At 45.8% G+C, this 21,022-nt stretch overlaps 1 protein-coding gene across 1 annotated transcript; it reads left to right on the top strand.

Moving 5' to 3' along the window:
• Positions 1 to 9,045: 9,045 nt before the first annotated feature.
• On the top strand, positions 9,046 to 17,710 carry LOC137422573 (zinc finger protein 706). The gene is made up of 2 exons (XM_068109296.2): positions 9,046 to 9,194; positions 17,342 to 17,710. Exons 1-2 carry the CDS (start codon positions 9,060 to 9,062, stop codon positions 17,435 to 17,437), a joined length of 231 nt encoding a protein of 76 aa, XP_067965397.1. The 5' UTR covers positions 9,046 to 9,059; the 3' UTR covers positions 17,438 to 17,710.
• Positions 17,711 to 21,022: the final 3,312 nt, after the last annotated feature.

Raw genomic sequence — 21,022 nt, 5'->3', positions numbered from 1 at the left:
ATGAGGAATTGGAGCATGGGAAAATCTGAGCGAATGAGGCAATGCTCGTGAAGGATGTGTGTGTGTGTAAAAGTGTATGAATGGAGTATTGAGGACATGTGTAAGTGTATTGAGTGATTGACTTGCATGGTGTGCAAGTGGGGAATGGTTGTGTGGAATAAATGGTGTGGAGTAGATGGAGTATGCAAGGATTGAAGTGGAGTGCATGGTGCGAAGGAGTGGATGGGGGAAGGATGGACCCCTTCACGACTACCCGAGGAGGGTAGTTTAAAAGTAGGTAGAGGGAGTAGGTAAATTTTGGTTGGATATTGATATCTGTGGTGCGAGTAGTTGTAAAGTAGTGTTTGGTTGGGTGCATGAGTAAAGTGGAATGGCTGGGCGTGTGGCCTGTTAGTGCGTATGGTTAGATGAGCACTCCGCCACTGGTAGTCTGTCGGCCAGGTGAGGCCGCAGGTAGGCTCTGGGAGCCAGGTTAGAGTGTTCAGTAGAGTTCAGCGGGGCCCGGGGATCCTAAGGAGAGGACCTGGGTAGCCCAGTGCAATGGAGGGCAGTAGTGGGGTGAGAGAGCCAGGAGGGCCTTCCCCAAGTTAGGGTAGTGTGAGGAGCTAGGCAAGCTCGGGTGGCGACGTTCAGTGGCGGAGGTGCGCAGGTAAGTAGGACCTGCTAGGAGAGCCACACGAATTTGTGCGAGGGCACAGTAGAGAAAAATCGGGGGAGTGAGACCCCAAATTGGAGAGCACCACAGGATGGTCAATGGGAATTGGTTTCTAGAACCGCATAGTGTAATGATGGCCAATGGATTGGCAGGGCAAGACCCCGGTTAGTTTAACTGTGTTGATGTCATTTAGAAGATAGTTAGGAGAAAATCTCTTCGCACCATCCGCATCCACTCACCGAGGTGATAGGACTCCACACCAGATTTTTGCAGATGTTTGGATGGTAAAGACGCATCATGACGGAATTTGACATTGCGGTATTCCATCCCTTCCTCCTTAGGAGGGATTGATGACGAATTTGGTTTAGGGGAGATATGGGAGACAAGACGGGTAGAGACGAATTAGTAAATTTGTAAAATTGTGTAAATACGGGGTAGGGGCAAGGGTAGTGTAGGCTGACATGGGGGGTGACGTACGGCTAGGGACGAGCTTTCTCAGCTCGCTCTCCCACGCCCTTCATGTCGCATTGCCTTGTATTGATGTGTACCCTTGCGCCCTTTCCCCCTGCTAACCTCTGCTTTGTCGTCCTTCCCCACTCATGGACCATGGTCTTTTGTCCGAGGGGAGTGTGCAGGTGCCCTGAATCTTGCTGCCTGCACCCTTGCTGCCTGCATGCCTGCCTGCATCGGTACACCCTATGGACCACACGTTCTGTGTCCTGGCACCTCTGCTGGGACAGACCTTTGCTGCCAGCAGTATCTGGCTTGCAGACCACTGTTTTAAGTGGCATCAATGCCATGCAGGTGGACCACCTACGTTGGCCCTGCTGGCCATAAATAAAAAAGCGGACGCGGTTTGTGCCCTTTTTATTAAGTAACATCAAGTAGGAAGATGAAGCCAGAAGCCAAGATACATCGGCCCAGCAGAGGAGCGCAAGAAGACGTCATCCTTTATTATTTTTGAAATGTGATGACTGTGCATATTGGTGCTGGTGCTGTTCGTGCATTTTTTTCTTAGGGTGCATTTTTTTGGGTACATATGGGTATGGTGTATCGGTGCAGTGCATTGCAATGGCATTTTCCTATTTTCAAATTCTCTCTGCTTTTTCCCACAAAAGACAGGTCCTGGGTTCTAGTTTTGTAAATAATCAAATAGTAGTAGTCTTGTAAATAATGCTCCCCCACCGGCTCCATGTGTAGTTTGAAAACCATTCCGTAATTCGGTTAATTATGGGCGTGAGTCAGTTAGATAGGACGCAACGCAGCAGGGGGGACATATCTAGTGTTAAAACTGTCGCACTCAGGGTAGTAGGTTAAAAGTAGAGGGTAACCACACCTAAGTGTCACACTAATTAAAAGATAGTCCTATTGTTTCGGCACGGGACAAGCCTAGGAAAAAGGGGGGGGGGGTGCAGTGTTGCGGTTTTGAGAACCCACACTTGTAAATATGACATCATTAAAAGGTTAAAGGTAGCACCCCATAGTTAGGCTACAAGCAACACGTAGGCCTCCATAAGACTTCAGTTATTTCATTAGTATGTGTATCGATGAGGCCATGTTCCCAATAGTTGAATCTGCGTTGTGTCAATCAAATAAGAAGTCGGCCCCATTCCATTCATTTTGCCAGCCTCCCTCTCCAAGCGACGCCATTAAGCGCGCCCTCCTGTCTGTGCCCCGTGGCCCTCCCAAATTGTTACGCGCCTTGCCAGCAGCGTTCGCAGCCTCGCTGGGCTTCCGCCCAAACGCCGCCATAAGCCACGAGGTGAGGCCCGGTAAAAAGGGGCGGAGTGCCAGGAAGAAGGTGTGGCCACGTCACCCAGCCGTCAAGGGCGGGGCCGGTAAGCCTTAACCAGCCAACCAGGGCTGAGGTAAGATCGCCTGACAGGCGTGGCTTTTGGGCTCGCGGAGCGATCGCTGCTTGACTTATAAAAGCGCGAGCGCAAAGCCCTTTTACAGGACTCTCGTGAAGGACTGACACGGCAGCGTTCGTGAAAGAGGACTTACTCGCTGGCGCTAATTAAAGAAGGACTTGGAGGACTGCTGTGATTTGAAGGACTTACTCGCTGGTGCTGATTAAAGAAGGACTATTACGGCAGCGCTCATGAAAGAGGACTTGGAGGACTACTGTGATTTGAAGGACTTACTCGCTGGCGCTGATTAAAGAAGGACTTGGAGGACTACTGTGATTTGAAGGACTGACTAGAAGAGCGTGCTTGTGAAAGGACTCTGGTTGGAACCTTGTGTTAAAGCAGGACATTGGAGAGAGGGGGCGTTTGGCACGAGCGTGCACTTATTACATCCGCCGCTAGGACACCAGCCTCCCCCCCCCCGTTATATAATTTTCCGTTCGCGTTCCACTACACGCGGAGCTCCCTGCCGGGTTTCGCCCACTGGACCGGAGCCTGGACCGGAGCCGGGCTGGAGCCTGGACGCGCTGGTGACGATCAGCCATCCACAATCCCCGTGTGAGTGTGTATGTGAGACGGGCCCGTTTGTCCTGGGGTATTAAGAATAAGACTGTTTAAGGCTGCCCTGTGTGCTTCTTCTTCCTCTTCCTGTCCTGTACATTTCTTTCGTTTCCTCTTCTCCTTCTTGTAAATTGTTAATAAATTGCCCTGTTCTTTCTGGTTTCCTCTTATCCGATCGCATCCGTCTTTTCTCTCATTGGGTAAACGTGGCACGATCGGAACCGCCATAATCGGGTCTAGTCATTGTTAATGGCCCGAATCGCGGCTCGCTTCGCTCGGCGTGTCCACTAACGCCGTGGTTCGGGCGGGAGTTATTTCCCTGCTTCGCGGTCGGTGTTAGTAATTAGGTATTAGGACTAAGTTGACCAATAACCCTACCTAATACCGACCGGAAGGAGCGTATATACTTCCAGGACTCACGTCGGCCAGATAAAAGGACAAGGGGATTAACCCCCCCCTTGATAAGGGGAGAGCCGACGTCCGAGATCCGCAACAATATGTAATTAATAGACGTGGGTGCAACCGACATTCAAACAGTACATAATTAAGACATATAGTCACATGGCTTCAGGGATGGGGTCTTGAGGGACGAAAACATCTGAGGTGGTGGATGAAAATGCCCTTAGGACAAGCCCTGGGTCAGACCTGGTCTTTGTGCTAAGCATAGACAGAGACATGCAGACAGACAGATACCCACTTTTATTAATTGGATTATTATTTTCTTTTCTTTTTTAACACAATTTCATTTGGTTTGCATTAGATGATTACCATATATGTTTTGCATGTGAGCTACTTGTATTTCACCTGCTGTTTTTCAAGAACTACACAGTCTCAGCATCTACTCACCATTTCCTGTTCAATTTTTAAAAGGGGGGAGATAGGGTTTCATACATATGAGTTTTATTTTGTTCTTCTTCCTTGCTAGTTCTGGCACACCAGCATTGGATAAACGCCTTTCTAAATGAGAGGGGGGGGGGGGGGGGGGGTTAGGAATGAACTTAGAGGAGCATTACCTTTAAACTTGGGGAAGCAAAGGTGAGGGTTTCAGCTAAAATCTCAAAACGAGCCTTGGATGCTTGACACTGGTTGTCCAAGTATGGCCTAGTACTCCATTTTTACCATGATAACAATTTGTTGACTTTCTCTTATGCAATGTTTGCTATTGTTGTTTCGTATGCAGCCTGAGGCTGCTGGTTGCATCATTTTTCTGGAAGCGTGTTTGTGCCGCTGATGCAGTGCCCCAATTACCAGTGAGCTGGTACTCAATTTGCCGACCCCGAAAGGATGACAGGCTGAGTCAATCCCCCTGGTGTTATTTCAACGATCGACCGGGATTTGAACTCAGGATCCCAGGATCCCAAGACGGCACCCTAACCACTAAGCCAACACTAGGCTGTTTGCTATTGATAATTAGAATTATTCATTAGTCGGGAAATGTTTGAGGACAATCCCTGGGTTTGCTTAATCCCCCTGTGTACATTTCCCCTTAATTGGCTGTTAATTGAAATGAGTGCACCTTGGTTAGTCCACATTGCAACACGTAGCAAATCATAGGCCTTTCTAACAGTTATTTCATTGTTATGTGTGTCAGCCGTCAGGTAAGGATGTGTTTCCAGTAGTTGACCTTGCGTTGCATCAAATCAAATAAGATAGGATCCCCTACAATATCGCCGTGGCCTCCAAAGCGCCAGTACGGCGGCGTTCGCCACCGTTGCATTGGGTGGTTGTTATTGGCATCATCTTCACCCCAAGACTCCATTGCACACGAGACCAGCAGGAGGGGAGGAGCCGTGGGATCACAGGCGTGGCCCACCTCGTCACCCAAGGTGGAGCCAAAGAGCCCTCGCCAGCCAACCAGCGCCGAGGTGAGGAAAAACCAGTAGGCGTGGCATCGGAGTTGGCGGCTTCATCGCACGACGCGCAATATAAGCGCGCGCGCAAGCCTTTTCACGAGGACAGGAGATGCGTGATCCAGCTGAACGTGAAAGAGAACGCACGAGGCAGAGGATGCAGGAGGCAGAGGACGCATGAGAAAGCTGCCGGTGTAAAGCCGAGTACGTGGAGTCACCGGCTGCTCACTTCCAGCCCAGAGCTGGAGCAGACGTCGTTGCCGCGTTTTCCCGCCGCACCTTCCAGCCCTGCCGTTCTGCACAGACCCTTCTTCTCCTTTCAGCCATTCATTCCTGCCTGAGAATTCCCTTTTGTGTACATGAGTTTGTTCTGTTCTGTCTTGTCCCTGGGGTATAAGTTAAGCTTGTTATAAGGATTGCACTGTGTCTTCTGTAAATTACCTTCGTTCTTCCTCTTCTTTAGTCTTGTATAGTAGTGAATAAATCCCTGTTATTTCTTACCCGTTTGATTTCTTTCTCATCCGATCGCTTTCGTCCCTTCTGTCAATTGAGTTCCTGTGGCGCGATTTCTGCCAACGCTTTAGAATCGGGGTTAGTCCCTTGTTAAACGGCTCAGATGCCGCAGCGCGCTTCGCTCGGCGTAATCCATAATTACACTGCGGTCCGGGCGGGAGTATTTCCTTGCGTACCGGAAGGCGCTGGTACTTAGGTCATAGGACGGATAGGCCTAATACCCTATTCAGCGCTGACCGGGCATGACGTCATACCCCCAGGACTGGGGGAAGCGGCCAGTGTAAAAGACAAGGGGATTGAACCCCCCTTGGTAAGGGGAGCGCCGACCCCAGATCCGTACCAATTGGTGTCGGGGAGTGGGATTTGGACCCGAAGTGCGCATAACGCACTCAAAATTACGAGCGGCCGAAATTTTATTAAAACATCTAAATTTTAAAATAGTGCCATGGATGATCAAGGTGATCGGATGCCGGTAGGGGAGCTAGAAGAAGAAGGGGTAGAAGCAGCCCAGGACCTCAGGGAGGAATGAGAGGAGGGCAATACGAATGCGGTAGCGGAGGTTTCAGGCGCACGAGATGGCGGCGCCTCACATGAGATTGCGGCAGCACAAAATGGCGGCGGCTCGCACGTGGCCGCGGTAGCTGCGCCCGCTGCACAAATCTGAGGAATAGATGTGGATTCATGGCGCAGATTCATGCGGCCATGCTAATGGGGAATATAGGATTGGAAAACAGAATGGGGGAGCGATTGGGAAGCCAAATCGGGGAATTGAGAAATGACATGGGAAATCAAATCGGGGAATTGAGAAATGACATGGGAAATCAAATCGGGGGGCTAGAAGCCAAATTTGAGGGTTTAGACAACAAATTTGAGGGGTTGGACAACGGGATGAAAGGGGTGAAGAATGGGTTAATGGGGCTAGAAGACAAGATGGAAGGCAAATTGAGGGAAATAGGGGAGCAATCCGCCTGGGAAATTAAGCAGATGGGGAATCAGATAGAGGAGGTAAAAATCGGGTTGGAAACCAAATTGGATGCCCAGAGGAATGATTTGGAACAGATGAGGGCGGCATCTACCAAAGAGATGGGAGAGATGGGGGAGGAGATAAGGCGTGGAGTGGGCGAAGAGGTCGCGGGGGTACGTGAGGAGGTAAAGCGGGGTGAGGAGCGCATGGAGAAAGAGGTGAGGAATAGTACGGCTAGGGTACAGGGGGGCATAGAAGACCTGACGCGGGGAGTAGAGCAGCTGACGGTGGGACAAAAGGAGTTGGGGGAGCAAGTGGAAAAGAACACGGCGGTAATCGGGGGGTTGAAGGCGACACAGAAAGAAATAAAAAAAGAACTGATAGCGACGAAGAAGGAATGTCAGATGGTACACGAGGGGTTGACAAAGAGGTTGGACGAGGTGACAGAGGCAATGGAGACAAAAGAACGGGAAGTCAGGACACAAATAGAAACGACCAAGGTGGCCTTAGAGGAAGAAATTGAAGGGGCGCACCGGGAAATAAAAGAGGTGAGACAGACATTAGAGGAAGTGGAAGAGGGGGTAAGTGAAATTAAAAAGAGACGGAGGGAAACTAAGAAGGAGCTGAAGGAGGAAGTGATGGATTATGTACAAGGTCTGTGCTCAAATCGTGATGATGTACTTGCTGACCAAATAAAGAGTTTGCAGGTGGCGGAGGAGGAGCGAAGAAGAGGTGCCGAGGTGAGTGGCGATATACTCGGAAATGTATATGGTGTGAGAGGAGATCCAGTGAGCTTGTGTGTTGGTTTGGACCCGGGCATTCGTGAGAGGCCGCTGATGAGGTGTGCGACAGGTGCAGAGTGTGTGGAAAGAGGAGGTGTGCGAGGATGTCCGACTATGGGGTGTGTGAGGAAAAAGTGTGCGCCCAGGAGTGAGTGTGCTGTCGAGGGTGAGGGTAAATGCACGACAGAGTGTGGTGGTGAGAGTGACACGGAGTACGAGTTGGTTGTGGCAGGTGAGAAGGAATGCACACTCTGGAATGGAAGAATGCACACCTGGAATGGTTGAGCGCGTGTGGGAATGTACACCTGAGTTGGTGGTGGCGCGGGTGCGAGAGGGCACATTGAAGCGCATGATCCGGTGTGCAGAAGAGTGCACACCCATGGTTGTCGCAGAAGATGTGACCGAGGAGTGGGCACGAGGAAGTATGTTGATGAAGTGTGTGAACGACGAGTGTGTGTCAAGGTGTGCGGTGGTCAGGTGTGTAACGAAGTCTGTGAGCGGAATGAGTGTACCTGGGTGGTGTGTAGGAGAAGGTACAATAACGTAGTGTATGGAGACGCCGGGCTTGGTGAGTGTGAAAGGGGTCACGTATGCGTGTGAGCCTGCAAGTGAAGCATCGACGTGGACCGGGGCAGCGTTTAGGGTGACGGATAGCCGACGCGAGCACTCGGTACGCGGTGCGCTTTGTTGGCTGCGAGAACCGGCAGGGATCGGTGCAACGTGGCTCCTGTTCGGAGCACCGCGCACGATCCGGGCCGGACCTCGCCCTGCACGGTCGCGTCCGCGCTCCGCTAAGCGGAGCGGGCGGCCCGGTTCGAGGGCAGGTAGGAAGGGTCGGGACGGCGACCCCTTGTGGTTGCGGCGTTCCGGCCGGGCGAGATTGGGGCACCGGGCAGGGGACCGGACGGCTCCGCGCCGAGGTGGACCTTGGAATCTCGGCCCGAGTAAACCTCCTTCCTGGAACCGAATGCCGGACGGACCCAACCGAGGTAGACAAACCACCCGCATTCATCGCTCGGCTTGGCGAAGCCGAGCTTTGAGCATGTAAAGGCGCACCGAGGCTCAAGTTAATGGACATTTGGTAGGGATAGGGAATTGGTGATTGGCAAAATTGATGAGCAAAATTTGATTGGCAGATGATTGGCAAATTTGATGGGCAGAATTGGAATTTGATGGCAAAATTAATAGTGAGAGATGTCCGATGTTGGGGGGATGGAAACTCTGCCATCCCTCACATCCTCGGGCACATGAGCATTAGTTATGGGGTTGTGGTGGTGAAAACCAAGCCAGGGAGGGTTTGGATAATGTATAGGGATCTAGAGATAATGTATAGAGGATAATGTATAGGTATTGGTTTCTTTCTCATCCGATCGCTTTCGTCCCTTCTGTCAATTGAGGTCCTGTGGCGCGATTTCGGCCAACGCTTTAGAATCGGGGTTAGTCCCTTGTTAAACGGCTCAGATTCCGCAGCGCGCTTCGCTCGGCGTAATCCATAATTACACTGCGGTCCGGGCGGGAGTATTTCCTTGCGTACCGGAAGGCGCTGGTACTTAGGTCATAGGACGGTTAAGCCTAATACCCTATTCAGCGCTGACCGGGCATGACGTCATACCCCCAGGACTGGGGGAATCGGCCAGTGTAAAAGACAAGGGGATTGACCCCCCCCCTTGGTAGGGGGAGCGCCGACCCCAGATCCGTAACAATATACATATGTATTGTTTAAGTTGTGTGTGAACTCCGGTGTTTCTGTTCTGAAATTTTCACTGTTTTATTTATTTTTGCCCTCAGTCCCTCGTGAAAGCCTGTGGGGGGAGGGGGGAAAACGTCATGGCACGTGGACGGCAAAAGATCCAATCTCAACAGAAGTCTGCAAAGAAACAAGCTGACAAGAAGAAGCAGCAATGCCATGATCAAAAGACAGCTGCCATGGCTGCATTAGTTCATACATGTACAGTGTGCAAGGTATGTTACTAGGCTTGTTTGTGTGCCTTGATTTGACTACAATAGTTTACAAGGAGACCTGTGATTTAAGGTATTTTTATTTGCAAGGCCCCCACCCAAAACGGCAACCGACGCTGTGTGGAAATCGCACAAGCCATGGTTGTTCGCCTCGAAGATGGCCTAATTTGGCACGAGACACCCTGAGCTTCTGTAGGTGCTCCATAATCTAATGAGCATGTCTAAATATGCTTGTTATCCTCTAACTCATTTCCCCTCCAGGGATACTCAATAAAGCCAAAACAGTTTTTGCGGGAAGGATGGCAGGCAGACACGGACACAGGCGAGAAGGATAACAGGCAGACACGAAGTGTTCTAAGCCCCCGTACTGTTACAAGTTACTGCCGTCAGGGCATTTCCAGGAATCTTGCGATTACTGTTAACCAACGATAGCCGGCGTCTGCGTTTGCAGATCCCTGATCCCTGACCGATGGAGATGGAGCCATCTCCCCATGTCGGCAGCTGGTACTCGTGTTCCGCTGACCTGAGACCGGAAGACATACCCCAGTCCATGCCCCGGTTTCCAACTGGTTCCATACAAGGGTGACAATCTGACATGACATACTAACTAAAATGACTCCACATCCACCAGGGTGGGCCACATAAGATTATTTAGCCCTAACCACATGTACTTATTCCAGGCAAAAAGAATCACAAACAATGCAAACATAAATGTGAGTCCATGCCTTAATGTATGTATGTATGTATCACAGTGCCTATAGAAAGTCTATACCCCCTTTTCAAATTTTTCACCTTTTGTTGCTTTATTGCCTGGAATTAAATTGCATTAAATCAGACTTTTTCCACCTTTATTTACACATCGAAACCCACAACTTCCAAGTGAGAAACAAATTCTACACATTTCAAAAAAAATAATTAAATACGAAGCTAGAATATCTTGATTGGATAAGTGTCCACCACCCTTATAATCGCAATTTTAAATTGGCTCAGATGTAACCAATCACCTTCAAAATCACACCAACTTAATTGGCCTCCACCTGTGTTAAATTGTAGTGATTTTGATTATTTCAGAATAAAATCAGTTCCTGTAGGTTTCCTCTGCTGGGTAGTGCATTTCACAACAAAGTCTCAACCATGAGCACCAAGGAGCTTTCAGAAGATGTCCGGGATAAAGTTGTGGAAAGGCACAGATCCGAGGATGGGTGTAAAAATATTTCAAAGGCCTTGAATATCCCTTGGAGCACAGTCAAGATAATCATTAAGAAGTGGAATGCGTATGGTACCACCAAGACCCTGCCTAGGTCAGGCCATCCCTCCAAACTAGATAACCATGCAAGGAGAAGACTGATCATAGAGGTCACCAAGAGGCCAATGGCAACTTTGAAAGACCTACGGGCCTTTGTGGAAAAGACCGGTCACTGTGTGCATGTGACAACAATATCCCAAGCACTCCACAGGTCTGGCCTATACGGTAGGGTGGCAAGAAGGAAGCCATTACTCAGAAAAGCCCACCTTGATTTCAGTTTGAGATCTGCAAAAAAAACACTCCGGAGATTCTGGAGCCATGTGGCAAAAAGTTTTGTGATCTGATGGAACGTTTTGGCCAAAATGCAAAACGCTATGTTTGACATAAATCCAACACAGCATATCACCCAAATAACACTATACCTACAGTGAATCATGGTGGGGGCAGCATCATGTTATGGGGATGCTTCTCATCAGCAGGGACTGGGGCACTTGGCAAGATAGAAGGGAAATTGATGGAGAAAAATACAGAAAAATCCCACAGGAAAATCTGCTACCCTCTGCAAGAAAGCTGAAATTGGGACGGAAGTTCACCTTTCAGCATGACAATGACCCGAAGCACACAGCCAAAGCTACACTGGAACGGCTAAGTAACAAAAACATAAATGTCCTTGAGTGGCCCAGTCAGAACCCAGACCTAAATCCGATCGAAAATCTGTGGCATGATTTGAAGATTGCTGTCCATCAATGCTCCCTCCAACTTGACTGAGTTTGAATAGTTTTGTACAGAAGAATGGGGGACAAATATTGCCCAATTAAGGTGTGCAAAGTTGGTAGAGACCTATCCCAGCAGACTTAAGGTGTGCAAAGTTGGTAGAGACCTATCCCAGTAGACTTGCAGCTGTAATTGCTGTCAAAGGTGCTTCCACCGAGTATTAACTTGGAGGGGTGGGGGAGGGGAGGGGGGACACTTATCCAACCAAGATATTTTAGTTTTTTATTTTTAATTAATTTCTGAAATTTTTAGAATTTGTTTTACACTTGGAAGTTGTGGGTTACAATGTGTAGATGAAGGTGCAAAAAGTCTGGTTTAATGCAATTTAATTCCAGGCTATAAGTATAAGGTAACAAAAGGTGAAGATTTTGAAAGGTGGTGTTGATCTTCTATGGGCACTGCATGTGTGTATGTCGCTCACAACCACCAATCAGAGCTGAGGATCTGTTCACATGACGGGTGATGTGATTATGTCTGATGTCATTATACTGCATACGACGCTGACTACACACACGGCCATTTTGATTCCAATGCTGTTTAGGCCGAACATATCGTCGAATCTGCCATATAATAATAATAATAATACATTTAATTTATATAGCGCTTTTCAAGAAGCCCAAAGGCGCTTTGACAGAGTACAAAAAACAAGTGCAAAAAGACAAAAATCAGTAGGTAAATAATCAAAGCAAAAGGAAGGAGAAGGAGAAGAGATAGTCAGGGGTTAAATGCTGTGGGTTAAATGTTGAATGCAGTGTTGAACAGGTGGGTCTTGAGTGATGTTTTGAATGTGGTGAGTAAGGAGGAGTCTCTGATGGTGTGGGAGCAGCGATGGAGAAGGCCCTGTCCCCCCAGGATCTGAATTTCGTCCGGATGGAGGGGGTCAGGAGGTTGGTACCAGCAGAGCGGAGGTTGCGGGTGGGAGAGTGTCTGGAGAGGAGGTCAGTCAGGTAGGATGGGGCCAGGTTATGGAGGGCTTTGTAGGTCAAGAGGAGGATTTTGTACTGGATTCTCTGGGGGATGGGGAGCCAGTGAAGCTTATAAAGGACGGGGGTGATGTGGTCACGGGTCCGGGAATGGGTGAGTAGACGGGCAGCGGAGTTCTGAATGTATTGGAGTTTATTGGTGATTATTGAGGGTGAACCATAGAGGAGGCTGTTGCAGTAGTCCAGACGGGAGGTGATGAAGGCGTGGATGAGGGTTTCTGCAGCCGTGGAGGAGAGGGATGGACGGAGACGGGCGATGTTTTTCAGGTCATATCATATATCACAATCGCCATGCTCTACCTTTATGTTTTTCATTCAGTGTGAAACGCAAACAAACCAATTGTTAAAATGACCATTAAATATCAAAAACATAGGTGTTACTGGTCTTCCAGCGACACAGTACGTATAGGCCTTAGGCTTTATGCCTTTATGTCTCACCTTCAGGCCGCTTCGGACAAATTAGCCCAGGTTTCTTAATACAGTAGTATCGTTTTCCTAATAATAATAATAATAATAATAATAATATAGTAAATATAATCGTAACTGCAATCCCTTTATTGTGACTGCAAAGCTACTGGATTGAAGCGGTGTATGGTTGGTTCATTGTTGACTCTAAACATAGAGAATAACAAGTGTCTCAATGCAATCTCTTCACTTCCATGGTGACAGACAGCTTAGAGACTTACAGTACTTCAAAAAAAATATTCTTACATTATTTGTTAACTGGTATCCACACCCAGGTCATACTATCCTCTTCAACTAAAGTATCAAACGAGCCCGGCTATGCAGATGTTGGACTTTCTGTCTTGTTTCATTATTAAAGACCTCCCGTGGGCACTGGTAGACCTCCCGTGGACACTGGTAGAATCCAATTGCGTGTGCGCCAACTGGCAAATGTGCAGTGATCTTTCACTTTTATTTCTTTATTTTTTCATACTGTGCAGTGGTGTACAGGCAGGTACTTTTTTGGACTTTGAGTCCTAATTGTATGGGTTTAATGGCCCCAATTAGTGCCACCTTTTTGGATCGGCTAGGGGCAATGCCTCTGGAACTGCCTGGCTCGGCCTGACATTCAACTGTGGCAGGAATTGGAATTTTTATTTTAGAGTTGGGTGATAACTCACCTACTCTTCGCGAATGACACCATGAGATCTTTAATGTCTACCAACATCCCCAGTGCTGGCGGGTAGTTCCAACAGCTTAATGTCCTTCTGATGGATGGCACATGCATTCTGCCAACCTTTATGGGTGTGTATACATTTATGAAAATACTATTATTACCTCCACCACCGCAGGTGGACGCAGGTTGTGTTTTCACCCCTGTCTGTCTGTCTGTCTGTCTGTGAGCAGGATATCTCAAAATGTTATGGACAGACTCAAGCAATTTGGTGGACAGATTGGGTGTGTGACAAAGAATAATTGATCAGATTTTAGTGAATATATGGAACTGACACCTTTATTTAATTTTTTTAATACATTTTTTTATGATTCTTCACCATTGAGAGATAGGGCTAAAAACAATATTTAGCGTGATATCTCAAAATGTTGTGGCTGGTTATGACAAAACTAGGTGGATGATTTGGGTAGATGACGAGAATAAGCCGATTTACATTTTGTTTCAGGTCCGGATGTAGATTGTAGATCCGGCCTATGGGCAGTTATTTTGCTGGACTTTGACTGTTTAAAATGAGCCTGCTAATGTTTTGTTTTGCCTCTTGTGCAGTTAAATCTATTTAGCTTCTGATCAGTTATAATTTCTCGCCCCATTTAAATGCCTCACGAAAGGTTACATGAATTTTGTGGTGATATCCATGCCCAAAAGAAAAAGGTAAAGATCGTTGTGGACCAACTCGATGATTGCGGCTTTCTAAGCTCTGCTCGGCTTACACAACAAGCTGGTTTGCATTAGAGTCCCTGTATAAAGAGAGTTGCGCCATGCGCTGACCCAAGATTTCTGGTCACGTGATTTCGTGGCGCCATTTTGTGTCTAACTTCACCGTGCGTGAACGTCAGCTTGGTACGGGAATGTTGTTTATTGCCAAACAAAATGACTGGTTGTTCTGCTTTTGGTTGTTCAAACCAATCTGGGAAATATAAGATGTATAGATTCTGTACTGAATGTATGAACCAAGTTTTGTACTGAATGTTTACTGTGTTGGCCTCATCGTGTTCCTGGTGAAATTAAACAAGTTATGGTGAATACGACGTCTTATCTGTGCTTTTCCATATCTGTTCGACTAGACGAACCGTGCACACTGCAGGTATTTTTTAAAGTTTTTTCTCTGTTTAATTACGGCTTGGCGCAGTCGAAAATTAAGTGTTAATTAAGTCGCCAGCTATGAAACATATTAATCGATCAGGCAATATCCATCAGAGTTCTGGGCAAGGGTGTAGTAATAAATGAACGTTTCAATCTTACTAGATGCCGATGACGTTTTCCTTATGTCAGAGACAGAAGCTGACTTGCAGCTTGTTAAATCATTACAATGGAAATTGAATATAAATGTCGATAAAACTAAAGTTGTACAGTATAGAAATATGGCAATACCACGTACAGAATTTGTTTTAAGTGTGTTAGACTATATGTCGGCTGGAAGTCCTACACCGGAATTGCTCTCGGCACCCTTTAAAAAATATTGGATATTTCCACACTCCTTTCTAAAAGTTATTAAAATTCAGAGAACGACAGCATTGGTTTGTCTTACTTATAATGTTAGCTCTTATATGCAGTGTTGGCTTGTAATATGCATTGCCATACCACTTTTAATATCACCACACAGCTCTTTTTCACGGCAATAGCTGAGTTTTTGACAAAACAAATATCACCTGTATGTAATAATAAGACTAAATATGTGTAGTAAATTTTTTTTTAGCGGGTTTAGAATATATCACCCCATATCGCGAATGTACATGTATATCTAATCCGACACACTTAGACACAAAATGGCGTCCAAATTTGAGTTGACACAACTCTCTATATACAGGGACTCTAGTTTGCATGTCGAATATTTTCTTATTTGAAAAGGTTGGCACATTTTACACTATCTCATTGACATATGTGTATTAAGGTTACTGGAGTTGCATTTCAATGTGTTGGCAGGTAATTGTATCATGGTTTGCTTGTGCTTTTTAAATCGCTCTCTGCTCGCACTGACCAGATTTAAATACTGCTGGGTGGACGGTCCTTGCTTTTGGTATTGTCTATTTAGCTGGGAACCGATGACACAACTGAAGAACGCTCCGAGCGGTGTATAATGTGCACGAATTGATGCCTAAGTGGATGCCGTCATTCCTTTTCCATGGTTATCAAACTTGGAATTATCACCAATTTAATCTTCCCAGGGATCCCAATTTAACCAAAACGTTGGCGTGGGAATGAAGACACACCAGGTCTCTTTAGAAATACTTCATTAATTTATTGATACACAAGATGCCACAAAATTCCGGACATAAGGATAGACACAATGCAATTAAGCTAGCTTGACAAAGAAATTAACCTCTTGCGATGGACCCACACATAAACCGTTATGCATACCGAACTGGGCAAGCGAAAGAGGTTGCATGGGGATAGAAAGCTCCAGGCTGTTGCAAATATAGCTGGCCCGAGGAAGAACAGCAGGAGAGTGTGCTTTGAGGGAATGCAGGCAGACTCATGAAGGTAGGTCATCTCAGTGTGGAGAGGGAGAGGACTGCGAAGGGCAGGAACACACCTTTTCTTGTAACTCCTCCCTCTCCTCCTCCCACCCCCCTTCCACCTGGTCAAGCTTGGGCTCACCCCCTCACCCCTTCCCCCAATCTCACCCTGAACCAGCCTTGCCTCTGTCCTCCCCCACCTCCTCCCCCCCTCCCCCCAATATGAGGCTAACTTAACTAATGACTAGCCACAGAGGGTCTCTTCCACTCTTCCAAGAGGGGTCCATCAAACATTCATACAGTTGAAAAATTTTTTTTTTTTAACTGTTTGAATATAAAAGGTGGTTAAAGCCTTACAACTATTGACTATCCCCTCCCTCACTCCTTGTAAACATGACATTTTAATCTCCCTTCGATTTCTCCAACCTCCATCACAGCATTATTACTCCCGCCAGGGAGTAATGCATTCGATCGTGTGTGTGTGTGTGTGTGTGTGTGTGTGTGTGTGTGTTCGTGTGTTTGTGAACAAGATATCTGGAAAAGTTCTGAACGGATTTGGATGAAAGTTGGTGGGATGATTGCCCTTGGGATAAGGAAGAATCTATTCGTTTTTGGTGAAGCTCTGGATATTATTCCGGATCCAGGAATTTTTTGAAGGATTTTTTTTACCATTGGAAGATAGGGCTCATTTTTTAAAACTTTATCTTCTATATATTCTATATTTAACATTGTGATATGAAAATAGTTTTCATATTTGTTGTAAATGTAGTTTAAACTCGTGGTTATGTGTTAGAGCGGTGTATTTTGTTAGCAGCGTCGTCTTCAAGGTTCTTTTTTAAAAATCTAATAAAGACATATTCTGTAATTTTAAAACCATCAAAGTGTGTATTAAGTTTCCCCGTTTCATAAAATGTATCGTTTGATACGTATAATGCTTTAAAACTGTTTTGTTTTTTTTTGGGGGGGGGGGGGGGGGGGTTTTAACCTCAGAAGAGATCAACGACAACATTTACCTCAGCGAATGTCAATCGCGGTGTCAGTATTTGATGAACTTATAAAGACTTAGGTGACTTATAAGTGCGACCAGCATGTGCACGGGATTCTTCCCAGAAGAATGAGTGGTCGCATTAGCTTGTGCGACCTAAAATGAGCGAGTTTTGTTTTCACGTTTGGGCCAGTTTTACATGTTGTATCCCTAAGGAATGAAACGAACGTTTTCCTGGCTTACAATTTTATTTGAAGTCACACACGCCTCAAAATACACTCACTTATATAGAATTGAACGCTGAATCCGAAAATGTAAGTGAAATTGTCTTGTTTTTTTTTTACATTATCTTCTATATATTCTAAATATATATCTGTGCAGTGTCTGTCTTGTGTTGTCTTGTCTTGTGTTGTCACTGAACTACTCCCTCAAACTTTTGTGAAATCGTACTATTCCAACTTGACCCACGACGGGAGTATGCGCTCTACTGAGTGGCGTTCTAGTTCCTCTTGTTCCATCTCCATTTCAGGCACAAATGCCAGACCCGAAGACTTATCGGCAGCACTTTGAAAGCAAACATCCGAAGGTTCCCCTACCATCTGATTTAGCTGAGGTTCAGGCCTAGCCGTTGCATCTCTGAGGTTGCTCATGACGCCGATTCATTTCTCCCACATCCTCCGCCAAATACCTTTCTAATTTTGCAGCAGATGCCACTGATAATATATTAAAATTGGGTTTTCATTTTGCTTTGGTTTACAGGTTCCCAGTAACTTAGTGTTGCCTCATTGCTCTGAAAACGAAAACAGAACTTTGTCACAGCCATATTAATTTTGATGGAATATTGTGCGGTTTTCATTCTGTTGTCTGGTTTTTCTAATAAAGTGTGCTTGCATTTGAAGCTTTGTTTTCTGGAATTGTATTGAGCTCATTCGAACGAAGGTTTGGATTTGCCTGTGCTTATTTCATCAATTTATCTTTTTAATATTGCAAGTGCTCTTGGCATCAAAATCCACTACTGAAACACTCGGCCGCATCTTTTATTATTATTATTATTATTTTCTTGGAACTGAAACCCTGTGAAGATTATTTGAGTTGCTTCCCATTCCCCTCTCCAACTTTTCCACTTTTCCAGCTGGCATTATATGCCACATTGCTGACTAATATACATCTCAGCAAGTGTCCAAGAGGAAGTTGCCCAGGTAGTGCACTTACCCTTGCACTGGTTAGTCCGGGTTTCATCCCCAACTACAAACGTGGATAAATGCTTCATTCTGGGCTCAAATGGATCAGATCAGATGGATCATCAATGAGAATGAGTCTCTCAGATGGATTTATTTTTTATTTTTTATTTTTTTTGTATACTGAATCGAGGCTCGTGAAAGAGCTAACATTTATTTCACAAACAAATCAACCAGACAAACAAAATATACAAAAAGAGGGAGCGGAAGACAAGATGGGGAGAGAAGGGGAAGCACACAACCACAACATTTGAGAGCAGGGAGAAGTGTGGGAGGGAGAGGGCTTGGGGGCAGGAGCCGTGGGAAGGGGGGGGTGGGGTGTGGGGGGGGGGGAGAGGTATAAAACACAAGGGGACCGAAATTAGCGGGGGGTAGAAAAGATCAAGGTTTTGGATGGGGGAGGATAAGAGATGGTGGTGAACAGCTGTTTTAAAGACCTGGAGGGTGGAGTGGGATTGAAGAGAGTGAGGGAGTTTGTTCCAGAGGCGGGAGAAAAGAGGAATGAAGGAGTGAAGGTGAGCAGAAAGTCTTGATTTTGGCAGTTTAACCATAAGAGGGTTGCAGGCAGATCTTGTGCGACCTGTAGGAATATTTGGGGGACAGAGCCCAGAGAGAGCTGGGGGGGAAAGGCCAGAGAGGAGTCAGTAGAAGACGGAAAGACCACCAACCTGCCTGCGGTGAGTGAGTGAAAGGCCCTTGGAGTTAGCTTCATCGCGGGAGATTCCAATGATTCTGAACGCTTTGGTTTCAACAGCGTGAAGACGAGCTAGGTGTGAGGCAGGAGCACCAGACCAGAGGGGAGAGCAGTATTCCATAGAGCTGCGGATGAAAGCCTTGTATGTGGTGAGGAGCTCAGGTGTGCCAAGGAAGGACTTCGCACGATGGAGGATGCCCAGTCGGCGACTGGCTTTGGAGGCCAGATTTGAAATGTGGTTTTCCCAGGAAAGATCATGGCAAATAGTGAGACCCAAAAGCTTGAGTGACAGAACTTCTTGGAGAGGATTTTTCAGAAAGTGGATGGGAGGGTTTTCCAGTCGGTCTTTTCGGAGAGACATCGTAAGAGTGTGAGATTTATCAGGATTGAAAGACATGTTCCATTTGTTTGCCCAGTCTGTGATTTTGTCCAGGTCTGCAGAGAGTGAGGAGGCTGCAGACTGCCGATCTGAGGGATGAGGAATGGAGCGACAGAGAGTAGAGTCGTCAGCAAAGAGATAGAGAGGATTTTCAAGAGAGTCAGAGAGATCATTGATGAAGACCAGAAAAAGCACAGGGCCCAGAACACTACCTTGGGGAACTCCAGCCTGAACAGGAAGAGGGTATCTCGTCTACTAGCCATAGTTGGTGGACGTTGATACCATGGTGTCTTTCTTGAAGAGTATATCACTAGTCACTGCATCCTGAACAAATTCCAAATTCCTGCTGGACCAGAGCTCATTGCATCAGCCGTGTTCCGCTAACCGGCATCTACATGCTGCTCAGGAATTGATGAATCTGTGAGTCATCATTCCCAGATGAACTCTTTCTTTCAACAATTACGCATGTGATGAATTTATTGAATGTTTTCCTCTGATTTTTTTTGATTTTTTTTAATTCTTACTGTCTATGCTCATGTTTATTCTTACCCGGTTGTTTAAAATTAATAAATTCAGTCATGTGGGAAATGACATGCTGTTCATGCCACTCAACATGTTGGTGTACCTTTGCTTCTCTGCATGTCTTTCATTCTCAGTTGCTCTTTCATGAGCATTTTAAAGTTTTTAACTTTGAAAAGAAACTTGTATTCCCATAACTTCTGAAGGTAATGCATGTAAATTGTTCTGGAACCTATTTTTGTATCTTTTTTTTTTTTTACTTGCAAAATCGAAGATTTTTCAAGTATATTGGTCGGTTGCGTTTGTGGTTCTGTTTGTCTCTGTCTGTCTGTTTGTTTGTTTGTCGCCGGCCTACAGGTCACAATTTTCAACTGATCTTCACGAAACTTCACCAAATGGTAGAGTTGGTCATAAGCAAGAAGCCTATTGTTTTTGGGTTCAAAAGGTCAAAAGGTCAACATCAGCCAAAGGTCACCAACTTTGCCAAATTTCTAAAATCCTCAATTTTCATCTGATTGACTAGAAATTTGAAGAGGACTTGCATATCTGGTCACTGAATTCAACCACCAAGTATATTTGAGGTCAACATAGGCCAAGTTTCAAAAATCCTCGATTTTCATCCGATTGACTTGAAAGTTGAACAGCATTTGCACATTGAGCCACTAAATAGGAAACTAACTATTTTTGAGGTCAAAAGGTCAAAGGTCAATTCAAGGTCAACCTTCCAAAATCATCATTTTTCATCTGAATCGTCACTTTTCTTCCTATTGACCCGATCTTTGATCAAGATCGTAAATTTTAATCTTCATGAAATGGACAATTTGTTGTATCAATGGAAAAGTTTTTTTGGGGGGTGGGGGGGGGGGTATTTTGCAAGTATCGTGCTCCGCATGATGTCTTCTTGTTTGTTCATTTATGCATTCGGACTCTGCAGGAACCAGTGTGACCCAACTTTGCATGGACTACTCTTTCATCCGTTTTTTCTCCAGGAGCAATCGAGTAATATATTTTGTGAAGACTGTATGTTGAGGTTGTAGTGATTGGCTGTCATCAACACAAATTTAATTTCATAGTGTTTCACGTGTACCTGTTATTAAAAAGATTGCTTTACACAAGTTTATTATAACACTTCCGTGTTCAGGCTTTGATCGGGTCTTGTGCTCATACATTGCCTAGGGTTTTTCCCAATGATGAACCACTTTGACTGTGAAACATCGATGTGACAGTTAACGAGAATGCATTATTATATATCGGCCAATATTACCGAGATGGCGTTATTATATATTGGCCAATATTAACAAGAAAGCATTATTATTATTATGATATTGACCAATATTAATGAGAAGACATTATTATTATTATAATATTGACCAATATTAA

This window comes from Myxine glutinosa, chromosome 2 (assembly GCF_964187855.1).
Source record: "Myxine glutinosa chromosome 2, kmMyxGlut1.1, whole genome shotgun sequence".
Lineage (NCBI taxonomy): Eukaryota > Metazoa > Chordata > Myxini > Myxiniformes > Myxinidae > Myxine > Myxine glutinosa.
Note: the sequence above shows the minus strand (reverse complement) of the source record. Positions and strands in the feature narration are given on the sequence as shown.

Excerpts from the sequence above, each read along its gene's own strand:
- LOC137422573 (XM_068109296.2), top strand. The coding sequence starts at position 9,060 with ATGGCACGTGGACGGCAAAAGATCCAATCTCAACAGAAGTCTGCAAAG. Across the intron at positions 9,195-17,341 it reads ATACATGTACAGTGTGCAAG|GCACAAATGCCAGACCCGAA; the intron begins GTATGTTACTAG and ends TCTCCATTTCAG.